At 37.5% G+C, this 16,653-nt stretch overlaps 1 protein-coding gene across 1 annotated transcript in view; it reads right to left on the minus strand.

The window, feature by feature from the left end:
- Nucleotides 1-7,212: 7,212 nt before the first annotated feature.
- SPA17 (Sperm surface protein Sp17) overlaps nucleotides 7,213-16,653 on the minus strand; it is a 55,662-nt gene continuing 46,221 nt past the window's right edge. The window contains exons 7-8 of the mRNA XM_051209918.1: nucleotides 14,400-14,433; nucleotides 7,213-8,297 (exon numbers count right to left, since the gene is read on the minus strand). Of these exons, the coding sequence (XP_051075401.1) occupies nucleotides 8,284-8,297; nucleotides 14,400-14,433 (48 nt within the window). The 3' untranslated portion in view covers nucleotides 7,213-8,283. The remainder of the gene's footprint in view (nucleotides 8,298-14,399; nucleotides 14,434-16,653) is intronic.

A 16,653-nucleotide genomic window follows, 5' to 3' on the forward strand; every position in this document is an offset into this window, starting at 1 on the left:
AGAATATACTTTATATGATTGTGTTATTAAACAAACTATTTAAGCTAGACCATCATTAAAAACTTGGAAGCACTGGATAGCCGTTTTGTTCTTAAATGAGACTCCTCAGTGGTGTGAATCCACGGTCGCACTTGTCGGATCCAGCTTACATTTTGCTTAGCTCAACTCGTGAATTCAACTATTAAAACACTATAATCTCCACAAATTCTCATACTGAAAGTAATCATGTACTCACTAGTGACTAGTTTCAAGATGGAATTCTTGAAGTTCTACTGAAAAGCCGTGACTAGCGTAGTCCAATCTGAATCGGTTGGGAGATAGTTATCTACCTGAGAAAATGAATGAATGATTACGCAAGATTATGGATCGATTGGAGTTAGAAATTAACACCGTTGGATGCCGGCTCAGTGGTCTAAAGGTTAATCGTTTGCGATCGAGGTGGAAGGTTCTAGTTTTGAGTCCCGCACGTGGGACCGTGGATGCATACTGCTGTGGAGTCACATTTTAGGACTAAACAAACGTTCAACGTTTCCAGGTTTTCAATGATGGTCTGACTTAGATCGACTCGTGAATTCAACTGAATGAAAATTTGCTTGTATGAGTTATATTCAACATTGGTTGGAATACAAAAGAAGGGAAAAAAGATCATCATAATCAATTATTTTCAGAGAAGAATAGTTGTTTCACTTTCATAAGAATGACGATCATTCAGTTTTACGACAACTTAACTCACAAAAGGATTTTAGCTAGACAGTCATTGAAAACCAAGATGCACTAAAAAGTTATCCGGTCATAGTATGAAACTCCTCTTTAATGTACACAAATAATCCCATCAATGATCGAATGTAGAACCTTCAATCGCTTGATTTTCAGGCTATTAAGTTTGTACGCAATCGGTCGCGTTTATAACTTCAGTCATCTAGTGATATTGTGATTCCATCACCTTGTTCGATTCCCTATACAGTTGAGCTTCACCAATCATAGCAATTCATAAGTACTCCGGGGATTTTCGCTTAAATGTTCACCTCCAGTGAACACGTAATTATTATTAAGATAGGAGTTTAGTGGCAGCTTTTATATCATGGAACGAAACTTATTCAAAGCTATCTGGTTACAGAATGGTAGCATAATTAAGGCCAATCTACAGTTCAAACTAAAAAGTTAGGTCATCGTTTTATTGGTGGATGAATGAATTACTAAACTCTATATACTGAATAACATAAAATCATTTCTAGTTTTAACTGAATATCAACGACGGAAAACAAGAAAAGTCTTTGCCAATTAACTCATAGCAGCTAAACAAATCAGAAGCTATCTGAACTCAATGACTTAATGGATAACACAGTTAAAGTGAAAGCTACTAGGTTGGTATCCGATTATAAGCAACAACAAAAAAACTGAAATTATTATTACTAATGGCTTTATTCAGTATTATATTTCGGTACAACTTTTCAAATGAGAGACATGTTAAGAATGTAGGTTATTGACTAGGTTAACTCTAACAACCTGTTCGTCACAGAGTATATTTGCTAGGTAAGGTATTATAGAACTTTTATACTTTTTCTTAAGTGCATGGATTTTAATGTAATTACGTCTCGTTCTACCAGAAGATATACAAGGAGAAAGATAAGAGTGAAGGGGATGATTAGTATCTGATAAAATAACACCTGCCAGGAGTTTGCATGATTTTAAATGTCTATCCACAACCATATTAATTATGACCTCGAAAGATTCACCACACATCTTGCTAACTGCCTTCAGCACTCTCCGCAATACAGCAAAGTCTTTCCTCAAAAGCCCGGGAAAGAATAATGGAGAACAGTAAAGAATAATAGGTAATATGCAAGAATTGACAAATTGTAAGAGTAAATGACGAGTAATCCCAAGAGCATTCAATCTCTTTATGTAGTAGGCCAGACGGAAAACCTTCTTTGATAACAGTAAAACGTGGGAAGACCAAGATAGATCAAAGGAAAAGGTGACACCAAGATAATTGACCTTCGACACTGTGTTTATCAAAGATTCTCCGATGGTACAAGCATTATGGGATCTCAAAATGGTGTTTAGATTCCGTTCATGTCTCATGCTAAAGTTAACAGCTTAACATTAAGTATGAGACCATTACCAACAGACCAACAATCAATACGAGATAAAAGATCAGTAGTGATATCCAGTGAGTCATCTGTAAATAATTCCCAGTTAGTCGTATGAAACATGTTTTTCAGATCTCGGATATTTTCTTCTGAGTAATTCCTATATTTGACTTTCTTGGTTTGATGTAAGAGTGTAGTCTTCCCATGCTTTCCATATACTTTAGGTAGAACACGAATTATACAATGATCCGAGCTGGACAATGGAGCACGTTTACGAGTCACATGTATACCCATATCATTAATGAAAACGAAGTCTAAATGAGCATCCAAACGAGTAGGAAAATCTACTACATTTTGGTGACCTAGTAACATAAGGAAGCTACAGTCACATGAATTGAAATCACCACATACAACTGAAAGTCAATCGCTGAAGGCAGAAATGAAGATACATTCAACTGACATGTCCCATTAATGACAAAACCCGTGTCCTGAATATTACTGTAAACTACGTATAGGAATGTAGTGTTCATAATAAAAACAACCCCTACTCTACTCATCAATCATATTTATCTTTGAATATCAATTCATTTGTAAATTCACATCAATTATCTAAACTTGCGAACAGTTATCAATTAACTAATACCATATTAACATAGATTGCCTATTAATCAATAATCTATTCAATAGTTTAACAATACAGAAAAACGAAACTATAAAACCATTATTCTTCATAACGCAATAGTTTAAATTAGGTGACATCCATTAATTCAATATTTAAAAGCAAACTAAATCATAGTTTGAATTAATTTTTCTGATTAGCGTTTTCTTAGCGAGTTCGTTTTCTACGGCATGGGTCGCTAACGCCATGCCTAACCCTTCTCCTTTACCCGGGCTTGGAAGCGGCAGTAACTCTGGAAGAGCTACAGGCGGAGTTTTTAAAAAACAAACTGAATAACTGATGTAATAAATGTGTAGTTTCTTTTGTTTTTCTAATACAAGAAATACATTTATTTACCTATTCTTATCTTTATCACTTTTATTTAATTCAAATATCAATCTTTAGTTACTATGTTGTATTCATTATAACTTGAATTGTCATGATTAATTAATGAATCAATCAGGATAGACATTTAATACTAAGTTGATTTGCATATCATTTAAAAATAAATGTGTTTTTCTAAATGATAAATCTATGCATAAAACCTTAAATGTATTCATTTTTGGTGTTGGTTTAGTTGTATCTACCCATTGTTATTTAAGACTACAACTGATCAGTCTCTTGTTGGTATATATGCATCTTGTGTGGATTGCCTGAAGTCACAAGATTTATAAGTAAAGATGGATAGTGGCTAGCAGCGGAATCCAGTTTTGCGCGCGTTTCGTCCTATTTGGGACTAGTCATCTGCATGTGCCTGCATCTCAGAGTTGATGTTCACTCTGGGACTTGAACCCAGTACCGTTCACTTCACAGGCGATTGCGTTATCCACTTAGCTACTGAGTCCGGATAGGACTCTTTTTGAAAGTATTGTTTGAATTTGTGTGTCCACGTAAATAGTCATGTATTGTGACGTTTTGCTTTATATGAAGATATGGAGTTCTTCTCGATCCCTTCAGATGTACATTCCGATGATCGTTGGATTGTAGATGAGACGGTTATTATTTGTTGTTTAGTGTGATTTTAATTTCACACAAGTTTCTACTGAATTTCTATGATTCACATCAACTACAACAACATTGTTTCAAATTACACTACAGTTGTAACAGCTCACATGCTGACTTATACGTCTTTTGATTGTGTTATTTGAACTGATTAGAATTATACATTTTCTGATTATCAATTGAAGCACATGTTGAGGATTAAAAACACGTATTGTTGTAACAAATTTGAATATTACTTTTTGAACAAACTATACGTGATCTTATAGTGTCGATTACTATGTTAAGCCCAAATAACTTAGTCTAGCTTCTGGATAGGCCAATATATCCATTCTTCTTGAGTCATGTTTTGACCTTGTTAATTATTCACTCATCAACGCTGTTTTTATATGAGCGTATGTATGTGCCCTTCTTATCCTATTCATCACATATCTGTAGCTTATTTTTATGTGACTATAAATACTGATTAACGCTTGATTAAATAGCGTCGGCAAATATGCCGTCTCCACTGCACAGCATTTCGCTTCGTCCCTCTGATTGCCTGTTCAGATCGATGATTTTACAAAATATATGTATTCGTAACCCACTCGCGTAGTTGACTTATTTAATTCCATTATTTAATAACGCAATTTAAGTCAATAACTTTATATACGAGCATAGTCAGGATGTATATTTCAATAACAATCAATTATACAATCTCACTGAAGTCAGATATTGGGCTACAATCTATTTAGAATTAATAACTAGATGGTATATTTGTATATATTATTAAGTTTTACTGCGCAGCAGTTCGTTCCGTCCTACTTTATGGCAGTGAAACATGGCCGGTAAGAGTAGAGGATATTCGTAGGTTACTAGTATTTGATCATAGGTGTCTTCAAAACATTGCTCGTATACCCTGGGATCATCGAGTAAGTAACGCAGTTGTTAGGAAACGGGTACTAGGTAAGGATGTCAAATCCATTGATGAAGTAGTGAAACTTCATCAGTTGAGATGGCTGGGACGCGTGTTACATATGCCCAACCACTGACTGCCTTGACGTGCGATGTTCAGTGGTATAGGAATAGGTTGGGAGAAAGCTAGGGGGCGGCCAGACCAAAAGATGGCACAAATCCATGAAGTCACTGACAACTGAACTGAGCCATGTTGGTAGGTGTAGACTACCTGGTTGGGGACCGCGAGATGATAGCAACCGATGGTTAGAGACCCTGAATGAAATGGCCCAAAATCGTTTGCAATGGCACAGGTGCATCCTCTCTTTGTGTTCTCCCAAATTCTAATCTCCTGAATCCTCCTTGTCTTTTTTTTCTCTTTCCAAATTTGTTTCACTGAATTATACTCTTTGAATAACATCTTCAAACTCTAATTTTTCTGATTACTACTTATACTCTTATTACCTCTACCACTACGGGATTTGAATCGACAACTGAATCTCTGTGCTAATGTGGTGTGGCAACTCGAACTGATGTACGTACGTACATACGAAGTTCTACGCTGTTACTGACTGACTGATATATCATTAAGTGATAATTAATAATTCGATCGAATTAAAATCAGTGATCTTTAAGAGAGAGAGAGAGAGAGATAAATGGGGGGATGACCTAAATTATCAACACTTCTAAATTGACTAGAAAAAAAGTTTTCTATCGATGCATTGAAATTGAACTAACAACTTTCTTAAACTTGAACTGGTATCTAAAAAAATACCATAAACTTTGAGGACATTTTGAACTGAATAATTAATTAATTAATTTGATTACATATATATATAAAGAAATAATAGATGTGTTAAAATGAGAAGAAATTTTCTTTTCGCTTTTCATCATTTCAACCTCGAACTTTCTGGAATGATGAGATAATCTATTTTCTTGATCTATCTGTCTTCCTATATAAATATGTGCATATCTTTCTATCTATCTCACCATCTATCTATCCAACTATCTGTCGATGTACTTATGAAATAATTAATTTATGACATAGTTATCATTTAAATAAATCATTCAAATAAATTATAAAAGGAAATGATGAATTTCATTTGATGGATAAACACATTATCAAAAATTTTTGAAAAAATTCCCATATTGTAAATTTAGAACAATATAGATATAAGCGAATAATGTTGTTTTCGATTAGATCCTCATCAGGCCTTACTCTCTCGCTCGAGACCGATAGGTCCTGAGTTCGAATCTCGCGCGGTGGAGATCGTAGACTCGCACTGCTGAGGAGTCCTACATTAGAACGAAACGGCCATCCAGTGCTTCCAGTTTTTTCATGGTTGTCTAGCTTCAATTGACTCATGATTTCAATCTGTGAAATTTCTAAAATCTCCACAAACTCCTTCTGACAATTACAATTGACTACGAAAGGTCGTAGTCAAATAGGTCATTCAATAGCTAAGATTACCATTGATTAATTGGCCTTGATGTTGGCCAGGGGAGGAGGAGTGGTTGAAGATATTTCTTCTGTACACATAGCTCCGGTTTCTTCATCCAGATGGCTACTGCTTCAGCCGTTTGAAGTGCTTTAAGTCTGACAAGCTTTGGCAAAAATTTACTGACCTTATAAATAATTGAAAAACATTGGTTTATACTGGTACTTTACCCTTAACCTGGCCATTTTCGGATTATTCATTTGGATATATAATTGTAGAACCTGAAGAGAACTTATCGAAAAGAATATTCTTCGTTCAAATATTAGACTTCTTATTACGTAATCTTGTAATTTTTATAAATGTTATCTCACTGCCTATATTTTTCTAATCATTAACGTATTTTTGATTATGTAACATTGATTCAAGCCTTTATTATTCTTATCATAACTAGTACACCTGACATCACACTACCAATCTGTACTTTTCACTTATTATGTAATCTTTTCCATTGTTATGACTGACTCATAAACTATAGGTGTTGTGTGTTTCTGAAAAGTGAGTAACACTTTTATCTAACGATAATTTGATCGTCTTCCTTAAGTTGTACAAGTATTCAATTCAGATGTAAGATGGCGTTCCGCGGTAGTCGACAGAAAACTCTAGAAGAAGGTTTCATGCTGTTTGACACTTGTCAGCATGGTCGATATGTAATAATAAGATGACTGATGTTTGCTGGAGATTCTATTTTGGGTCTTCCAGTTCCACAACCAAAGACGTTATCACTGAGCCATTTTAGGTAGCGACTGACCTTCTGCAAGACTGGAATATATTTATGCAAGTACTAGTTTTCGCAGCTCTCACTTTTACTGACGTAAAGTATAACAAAGAGAGGTTGGTAAAAATTTGTACCGGACCTGATGTTATTAATGGATGGCAAATAAACCATTATTATTATTATTATTATTATTATTATTATTATTATTATTATTATTATTATTATTATTATTATTATTATTATTATTATTATTATTATTATACATCGGTATAGGGGTTGTGGGGATTATTAGGTTTTTGATTGAGATCATGAACCGATTGATATTAGGCCACCATTGAAAACCTGGAAGCACTGGAAGGCCATTCCGTCCTATTGTGGGACTCTTCAGCAGTGCGCATCCATGATCCCGCTCGCGATATTCGAACCCAGGACCTTCAGTCTCGCTCGCGAACACTTAACCTACTGGGTCATTGAACCGACATCCAACGGTGTTAATGTCTAAGCTCAACCAATCCACGAAATTGCGCGACCATCTTCCATTGTACTGAAGTAGATACCTGTCTCTACCCGACACGGATTAGCTCCACTGGTCATGGTTTCTCACTAGAACTCCAAGGATTCCCTCATGAAGCTAGTCACTAGTGAGTACATGGTAAGTATCAGTAGAAGGGTTCTGAAGATTATTAGGTTTTTGATCGGGATCATGAACCGATTGGTGTTAGACCATCATTGAAAAAATAGTAAACTTTATGTGAATTTTCATAAATATATTTATTGAACAACGTAATGAAAAGAAAAACATGTAGCGATGAACAATTAACGAAATTCTCGATAAGAAAAAATCAACCGTTTTACTACATATGCATGAAGTAAACAACAACATATCATATAGTGTAAAATGATGAAAATGAACAAACTACATCGACTAAGTGTAATTATTTCTGTCTGTTGCACAAAAAAGAAATGGAATTCAAATATAAAGTTATGTAATCCATGACATAATGACACCTATGCTAACATACCTACTCAACATAACCAACCAAGAAACAACAGTAAAAGTAATGCTTATATATCTGATCAAATGATATCTAAAACGGTTATCAATTAAGGAAATACATACTACTGTTATTTTTAATAGTAGTAGTAGTAATATTGTCACATGACTGAGTAACACTAGTTTATTCATTGTATAGAACAACAACAACAACAACACAAAAATAGATTAAACATGTACATAAATTAGAAATTGTGCAAAACATCACAAAATGTTCATATGAGGTAGAGTAAAAAATAATAAAACTAAATAAGATAAATAGCTACTATGAAGTTTCACATTAATCCATTCATCCATCCATTCATTCATTTATTCACTGTGCATAATCTAAATTAGCCTTCATCATCTAAAATGATAAGTAAAAAATGGATAGTTTAAGTCAGAAAATAGAATCAGAAGGGGGTTTGTGGAGACTGTAGTAATTTCATTAGTTGAAATCATGAGTCAATTGAAGCTAGACAACCATGGAAAACCTGGAAGCACTGGGAGGCCGTTTCATCCTGAATGCAGCCTAAGCATGACGGCGTTTGACTATTTTTCCAGCGAGTTGCTAACTTCACATTTTCAAATAATCCCAGACCTTACGTTGCGAACTCACACCCAAATATTCAGCCAGTTCTGAGTTCAAATCCGTCAGGGTGGGATCGTGGATGTGCACATAGAAAAGAATATACATTATTCAGATGTAGATTCCTGAACTGCCAAAATCTGATTGGCGATTACTCAATATTTATCGTCAAGAAATATGCAGAGGAAACTTTTAAAAATACTTTATGCTGATAATTCTATATTGTACCAAAAATGTAATACTGAATAAAGTTAATAAATATCAGATTATTTATTTATTTATTTATTTGAACACATAAATATTGGTACAAGAAGGCACCAAATATATATGCACCACACAAAACAATGAGAATTCGAAGAGAAAAAAGAAGGTAAGAAGCGTAAAAAAAGAACAATAACGAACAGATTAGTGTAAGGTAGTGTAATAGTAGTAATAATAGTAATAAAGGGTGAAACGGAAACGTACAACCAGAAGAAATCTTTCAGTTAAGGAAGAAACAACCATTTTTTTATGAAGAAAGTAAAAGAAGGTTACAGCAAAATCGCCACTGGCTTCTATTCTGAGCCATATCTGATAACGTCTCTAGCCACTGTGTTACATCATCTCTCGGACCCCAGCCAGGCGGTCGTGAAGGACTAACACAGGCCAGCCCTTTGCAGCTTTCTTTCATACCACGACACCATGTCATATACTGACCACCTCTCCACTTATTCCAACCAGTCCCAGCGTCGGCAAATAATGCATGACGTGGAATTCTCTGGGACAACATTCGTAGAACATGTCCAAGCCACCGTTGTCAGTGTTTCAAGATGGTGACACCGATTGCATTATCGTCTCTGTGCCCGAACACACGATGCCGAACCTCTGCATTACTGACATGGTGTTGCCACTGAATGTCAGCAATCCTTCGGAGACAACGATGATCGAACACAGAGAGTCGTCTAACGTCCTCAACTCGGAGAGGCCAGGTTTCACAAGCATAGAGCAGAACTGCTCTCACTGACGCATTGTAGATCCGACCTTTTACAACCAGACTATCATCACGAAGGCGCCAAAGATGACCCAGATTGGTATAAACCGCTCTGGCTTTCATTATACGTGAATCGAATTCATCACTCACGCCACCACCAGCACTTACGCAGCTACCCAGATGCATGAACTCGACTACTTCCATCTGCTCACTATCCAGGGTGAGTACAGGATTAGAATCCTGCCAGTCTTGTAGAAGTACTTTGCACTTCGAAGGTGCAAAGCACATACCATACCTACGGACATTGATTGCCTACTGATTAAGTGCGGATTTCATGCCTTGGGCATTATCGCACAGTAAGACAATATCGTCCGCATACTCAAGGTCGAGAAGTCTTTCTCCAGGCAACAGATCCACACCACCATTAATTTCATCCATCAGAGCTGTTTCCAGAATGTCATCGATGGCAAGGTTGAAGAGGAATGGTGAGATTGGGCAACCCTGCCTAACCCCACTGCTCGAATGGAACAATGGAGAGAGGTGGTTGTAGGCCCTCACTCTGCCTGAGGTGCTTGTATAGAGGGCCTTTAAGATGTTAATAAACTTATCAGGCACACCCTTCAATAGACAATCCCAGAGAACAGTCCTGTCCAACGAATCGAAGGCAGCCCTGATGTCAAGAAACACTACGATTGTTGGCCTTTGAAAAGTATGGCGGTGTTCTAACATTTGGCGGAGGGTGAAGATATGATCGATACATCCTCAACCAGAACGAAACCCAGCCTGCTCCTCGCCAGTCAATCTTTCTCGGGTTTTGAACAACCTACGAAGTATGACGGAAGCCAATAGCTTGGACGCAATCGGAAGTAGACTTATCCCCCAATGGTTGTTACAGGAACAACGTGAACCCTTTTTAAAGATAGGGACAACTATCAACTCATTCCATGACGTTGGTACGCTCTCTAATTCCCGTACCTTTGTGAACAACGTCATCAGTTCCTTAGCCAGAAAGTCACCACCATCTTCAAAAAGTGCCGGAGGTAGGTCATCTGGGCCAGGTGATTTGTAACGCTTCAAGAGTTGGAGTTCCTTGCGAACTTCCGTCTCATTTGGTGGATCAGTCGTCACCGGCCATGGAGGGCAGGACAAACCGACCGATGTTGCCGGAGCAGCAGGCCAGTTTAACCGCCCTTCGAAAAATTCTGCCCATCGTCCAAGACGTCGATGGATGTTAGTGATTGTCATCCCGTCATAATCGCAGATTGTTTCACTCACACCAGACCTCTTGCTGCCAGTGGCTCGGATGAGTTGGAAGAGCTTCCGGTAATTTCCAGATGCAGCTGCTGCTTCCAGCTCATTAGCACACTCCGACCACCAAGCTTCTCGGTCCTTACGAAAGCTTTGCCCAATTTCATTGCGTAACATCCTTCGTTTGTGGTCAAACTCACGGTCACCCGGAGTAGACAGACGGGCTTCAATGAGTTGTAAGGAACCAGAAGAAACCCAGTGCTTGTAAGCGGGACGTTTTGCGAACCCATAACTGATTGTACCCGCCATTTTCATGGCGTCATGCAATTGCAACTAATGCTCATCCATACTTTTCGGTGGAATGGTAGTTAGCCTAGAAGCTAGCTCGGTTCAATGCTTACTTGCAACAGAAGTTGCAACCAGCTTGCTAACATCAATCCGTTGGTGGCGGTCACTTCATTGGCCACTGAAAAGTAAGGTAAGATTGGCGCAGACCAAGGCATGATCAGAGTCCAGATAGATACTCCAAAAGAAGCGGCAGTCTTTTACACAACCACGCCAGCGGTAGCTGATCGCGATGTGATCAATCTGAGTCCAGGCTTGGGATGCAGAGGGAGGACGCCAGGTGGCACATCGGCGATGACTGTGCCGAAAGTTAGTGCTAGCCAGAAACAGGTTGTGGTCTGTGCACAGTTCCAGTAGACGGTCCCCGTTATCTGTCCTGCGACTAACAAGTCCCCATCGGCCACCTAAACGACTCTCTTTTGTACCTGTCGAACGCACTTTCTGGAGAAGAACAGATAACTGGTGGTAAAACTCATCCTTGATTGCATCCGGGCTGTAATCTGTCGAGGCGTAGGAGGAGATGACGAAAAGTCATCGTTTCTCACACCGATTTCTCACTTTGATGGAACTCTCTCATCTAACAGAGCATAACCGACTGTTAATGGGAATCCAATCGATTAGTGCTGCCTCAGCTCTAGCGCATAGTGCGACACCAACGCCAGCAAGACCAGACGAAGATGCCACAGGGTTCCTGGATAAGCGAACGTAAAACAAACTTTTCGAAGCGACAGATGGAGATCGAATTTGTAGTACTTCGCCAGAGTCTTGAATACGGGTCTCGGATAGACAGCAAACATCAATATTAAGACTTTCCAAAGACGTAGCCAGCCCTATCTGTTGTCTAACCTGCTTAAGTATGCGAACGTTGAAGGCAGCCTGTTTGGATGGTGCACGTGGTTTCAGAAAAACTGCTTCAGTACTCATATTTGGTGGTAACATACAATTTTCAACCGGACAGTGACTCGAGAACGTTTAGATACAGTCGAATTTCCACCATAGACGAGCTACTGTATTAGTCGAAAAAATAAGTATAGACAGAGTAGGAATAAAAGAGGGTGAATAATGATGTAGTAAATAATAATAATAATAATAATAATAATAATAATAATAATAATAATAATAATAATAATTTGAATCATTTGATTGTTAGTTGAAGCAAGTAAAGTAGTTTCCATAATTATAGGCAATTCATCATTTGTGTGTGGGCTGTGATACTTCTCGGGTGCCCAGACCGAAGCAGGTGGTTATCTTAGAGGGCCACACCCCGAGCCTTTGACCTAAAGGTCTAACCCACAAGGCAGTGGAGTATCGTAAGGAGATGCAGTCCCATGGTAACCATTGACCAACGATTGGTTCATACGCCATTTGTTCCCGCAGGGTACTGGAGCCCATGTGCACCATTGGTTTGGGATCCGGTTAAAGCGCCGGACATTCGATCTTCGTCCTCTCATTTTCGTAGACAACACCCCCGCCACGAGAAGGCAGTGAGTAATACTTCCCTGGTAGAGGCTGTATACGCGTGGCCGTGTGAGATCATTTCGAGAGGGAGGCCAGGCCCACCCCACTCTCGGCTATACCAAAGCATTCGGGGGACTTTGTGGAGATTTTATTAATATCAACTGTTGAAATCACGGGTCAATTGAAACTAGACAACCGTGTAAAACCTGGAAGCACTGGACGGCCGTTTCGTTCTATTGTGGGACTCCTCAGCAGTGCGCGTTCACGATCCCGCCTCGCGGGATTTGAACCCAGGACATATCGGTCTCGGTCTCGCGCGCGAGCACTTAACCTCTAGACCACTGAGCCAACATCCAGAGGTGCTGATGTCTAACTTCAACTAATACACGAAATTGAGAAACACATCCACCATTGTCATCAGTGAGTTACTATCTCACAACTGACCCGGGTGAACTCCACTGGTCACTGCTTCCCACTAGAAATCCAGGATATACATCTTAACGTCGTTGGATGCCGGCTCGGTGGTCTAGACGTGAGGCGTTCGTGCGCAAGACCGATAAGTCCTGGGTTCGAATTCCGCGAGGCGGGATCGTGGATGGGAACTACTGAGTCCCACAATAGGACAAAAAAGCCGTCCAGTGCTTCAAGGTTTTACATGGTGGTCTAGCTTCAATTGACTCATGATCTCAACGATCGAAAGGTAGTAATGATAATAATATATGATCTTGAAGGAACTAATGGTTTCTGTAGTATTCAAATCAATGTACAATTAATTAAACTGTAATTGAACCACTATAATTGTGAATGACATATAGAAATGAAAGTTTATACAAAATGATCACTGAATAATCACCAATATCATGTTATCCTAGTCTTATAGTATTGAATAGAGTTTAATAGAACAAATCGCATTGTAACCACTAGTCTAGGTGACTAGACATTGGTTGAAACTTTATTGATGATATGACCGATTAGAAACAATCAATAGATCTCTTGTTGGTTGAAACCTGTTAGTATAAGCGAGAACACAGTTAGTTGTGGCTAGAATAGCTCAACTGTTATGTATGTCAAAGAGGCCATCCTTTTTTTGTCATAATAAGTTAGCGAACAAAAACGTACTTGAATGAAGAATTGTGGTGAACGAGAACATAAGTAGGGACAACCAAATTTACAGAATCTCTTAGTAAAATATGAGAACCATACTGTAAATAACTAATTTGCGAAATATCCATCAATTGTCTTAAACTTTGCTGTTCCTTTATTTTCATATTAATCACTCTCTGTCCCCGTTCTCTTTTTTCTATCTTCTGAACATTCTGCTGCCAGGCATTCCACTTTCGACTGATGATAGATACTACATATATCTGTCGACATCCGTAGCACACAATGCTGAATCAATCAAATTAGTGCATATATTGGCATTTCTGGATTAAAATTCCATTAGTATTAAGGATTAGACAATGTGTTGTTGACTATTACTCAATGATGAATTAACAGTTCCATATTTGATTTACAAAACAATCAAATAAGATTTCATTTATTTTATCAAATATTGTGCGCTGCTAAGGAGTTCCATACTAGGACAAAACGCGTGTCCTAGATTCCACTGCTAGCCACCATCTGTCACAGATTATAATGCTTGTGACTTAAGGCAATAGCGAGGCAATACGCATAATATGCACATATGCCAATAAGAGAATGATTAATTGCAGTCTTAAACATCGATTGGAAGATTCAAACAAACAATATCAAATGAATTAATAATATTAATTGTTGGATAAATTCAATATGAAAAACAAACTATTATATAGTAACTGACATATAGAAACAAAATATTAAAACAATTTGAGAAATCTAACCTGAATTTTGAGGTTTTTTAACGTCTGCTTCCTCCTTGATGATACAAAAAAAATAGAATAAAATAATTCATAAAAATTAATATAAAGAAAATTACAGAAGAATTAATCAAACTATAAATGAAATAACTATGACATTATTCAAAGAAAAAAAGCACACATACATATGCAACAAGACCCAGAATGAACATCAACTCTGAGATGCAGGTACATCCAGCTGATGAGTCCCAAATAAGACGAAACGTGCGTTCTGGATTCCATTGCTAGCCACTATCCATCTTTGCTTGTAATTTACCCTTTAATTGTTGAAAACCTAAATCTTTCAATTATATATATATATATATATATATACATATATATATATATATATATATATATATTCACAGTTGATTGATGATTAAGTAGTGACCAACATAATGCATTTCAAGTCCTTGTTGGTACTAATTGAATTCTATCGATCGAACACCTTAACAAAGGCCACGCTATGTTGAGTCATTAAAAACAGTACTACAGTTTGATTGATAGAACTCGATCAGTACTAGGAAGAATTTGGCATACATGACAATGGTCATAACTTAGTCCTACAGAAGATCAGCCATTACCCGAATAACTCAGCGGTAACGTCTCTGACTACGAAGCTGGATGACACGGGATAGAATCCCCAGAAAACATTAATTCCCTCAAGATTACACGTACACCATGCTGACGAATATCAAACTGTATGAAGCCTAGGTCTAGGGTTTTCCTTCAACTATCTCTGAGGAATCTTGGAGATGTAGTACCGAGGAGTTCCGTACTAAGAAAAAATGATAGTCCAGCGTCTCAAGGTTTAGTTTCAGGTTTGTTACATTTTAGTGGTTGCAATGGCCGAGCATTTCAAAATACAATCGATCAATCCGAATTAAGATGAAACATACGCTTTGGATTCTTTTCCTACTGACTATCGCAAAATGAACATCAACTTGTAACTAAAGCCACTTTTGAGGAATTAACGAATAAATAAACAAAACCTAAATATTCCTAAATATCAACATGTATATAAGAGTACCAAGCTCTCATAAGTAATTCATTATAGACATTATTTAAGTAACAGACAAGTGAAGTGTTATGTCGGTTAAAACTGTGTTAAATAACAAAATACGCAATTTAATTAACGGATATGACAAAATCATAATGGGATTTTCTGAATTAAAAAAGGTAACAGTATTCGTATTATCCACTGATGGTATGCCCATTAAATACAGTTCCTTCCTTTTTTTCTCGAAAATAAAATTGTTTTCTCTTTCCGGTCGTGTTTTTTTCTTTCTTTTTTCCCTCTCGTCATGGTTCAATAAAATACATTGAAACGTTTTATGTGAAATCTCCTAATGAACAATATAATATTCAATAGTTATAAATGTTTGTTTTCCCGGAGTTCCTGTGAGAGGCAGTGACTAGTGATGTTCAACCGAGTCAGTTGTGAGATAGTAACTCACTGAAGACAATGGTGGACGTGTGGCTCAATGTCGTGGATTGGTTGAAGTTAGACATTGCCACCGTTGGATGCTGGCTCAGTGGTCTAGAGGTTAAGTGTTCGCGCGAACGACCTACAGGTCATGGGTTCGGATCCTGCAGGGCGGGGGCGTGGATGAGCACTGCTGTAGAATCTCATGCTGGGACGAAACGGTTGTTCAGTGCCTTTAGGTTTTACATGGTGGTCTAGTTTCAACTATTAAATCAATATAATATCCATAGAAACCCCTTCCTGATAACAATATAATATTAATAGTTGTCAATGTTTGTTACTATGATAGTTACTAAATTTCATATTAGAATGAATGAACAGTTTCATGGATAAATTGAAAAAAAGAATACGTGACGTAGACATTTAAACAAATAAATAACACGCTTCCAATCATAATAAAGTAAAAAAGGAATGCGAAAAGGGGAACATTTAAATATTGAATGTGGATCTATTAAAATAATTTGAATTAAAATTAAAAATGGTAATATATTGATTATAATGAAGGAAGATCTGTAGCTTAGATGAATGGTTTAGGCATTGTTGAATGATCTAGGATATATGATTTCATCCAGGAGTTTTGATTGTCGTCGTGTGTCCACGTACATAATCATGTATTGTGACGTTTTGCTTTATATGAAGATATGGAGTTCTTCTCGATCCCTTCAGATGTACATTCCGATGATCGTTGGATTGTAGATGAGACGGTTATTATTTGTTGTTTAGTGTGATTTTAATTTCACACAAGTTTCTACT

This window comes from Schistosoma haematobium, chromosome 1 (assembly GCF_000699445.3).
Source record: "Schistosoma haematobium chromosome 1, whole genome shotgun sequence".
NCBI lineage: Eukaryota > Metazoa > Platyhelminthes > Trematoda > Strigeidida > Schistosomatidae > Schistosoma > Schistosoma haematobium.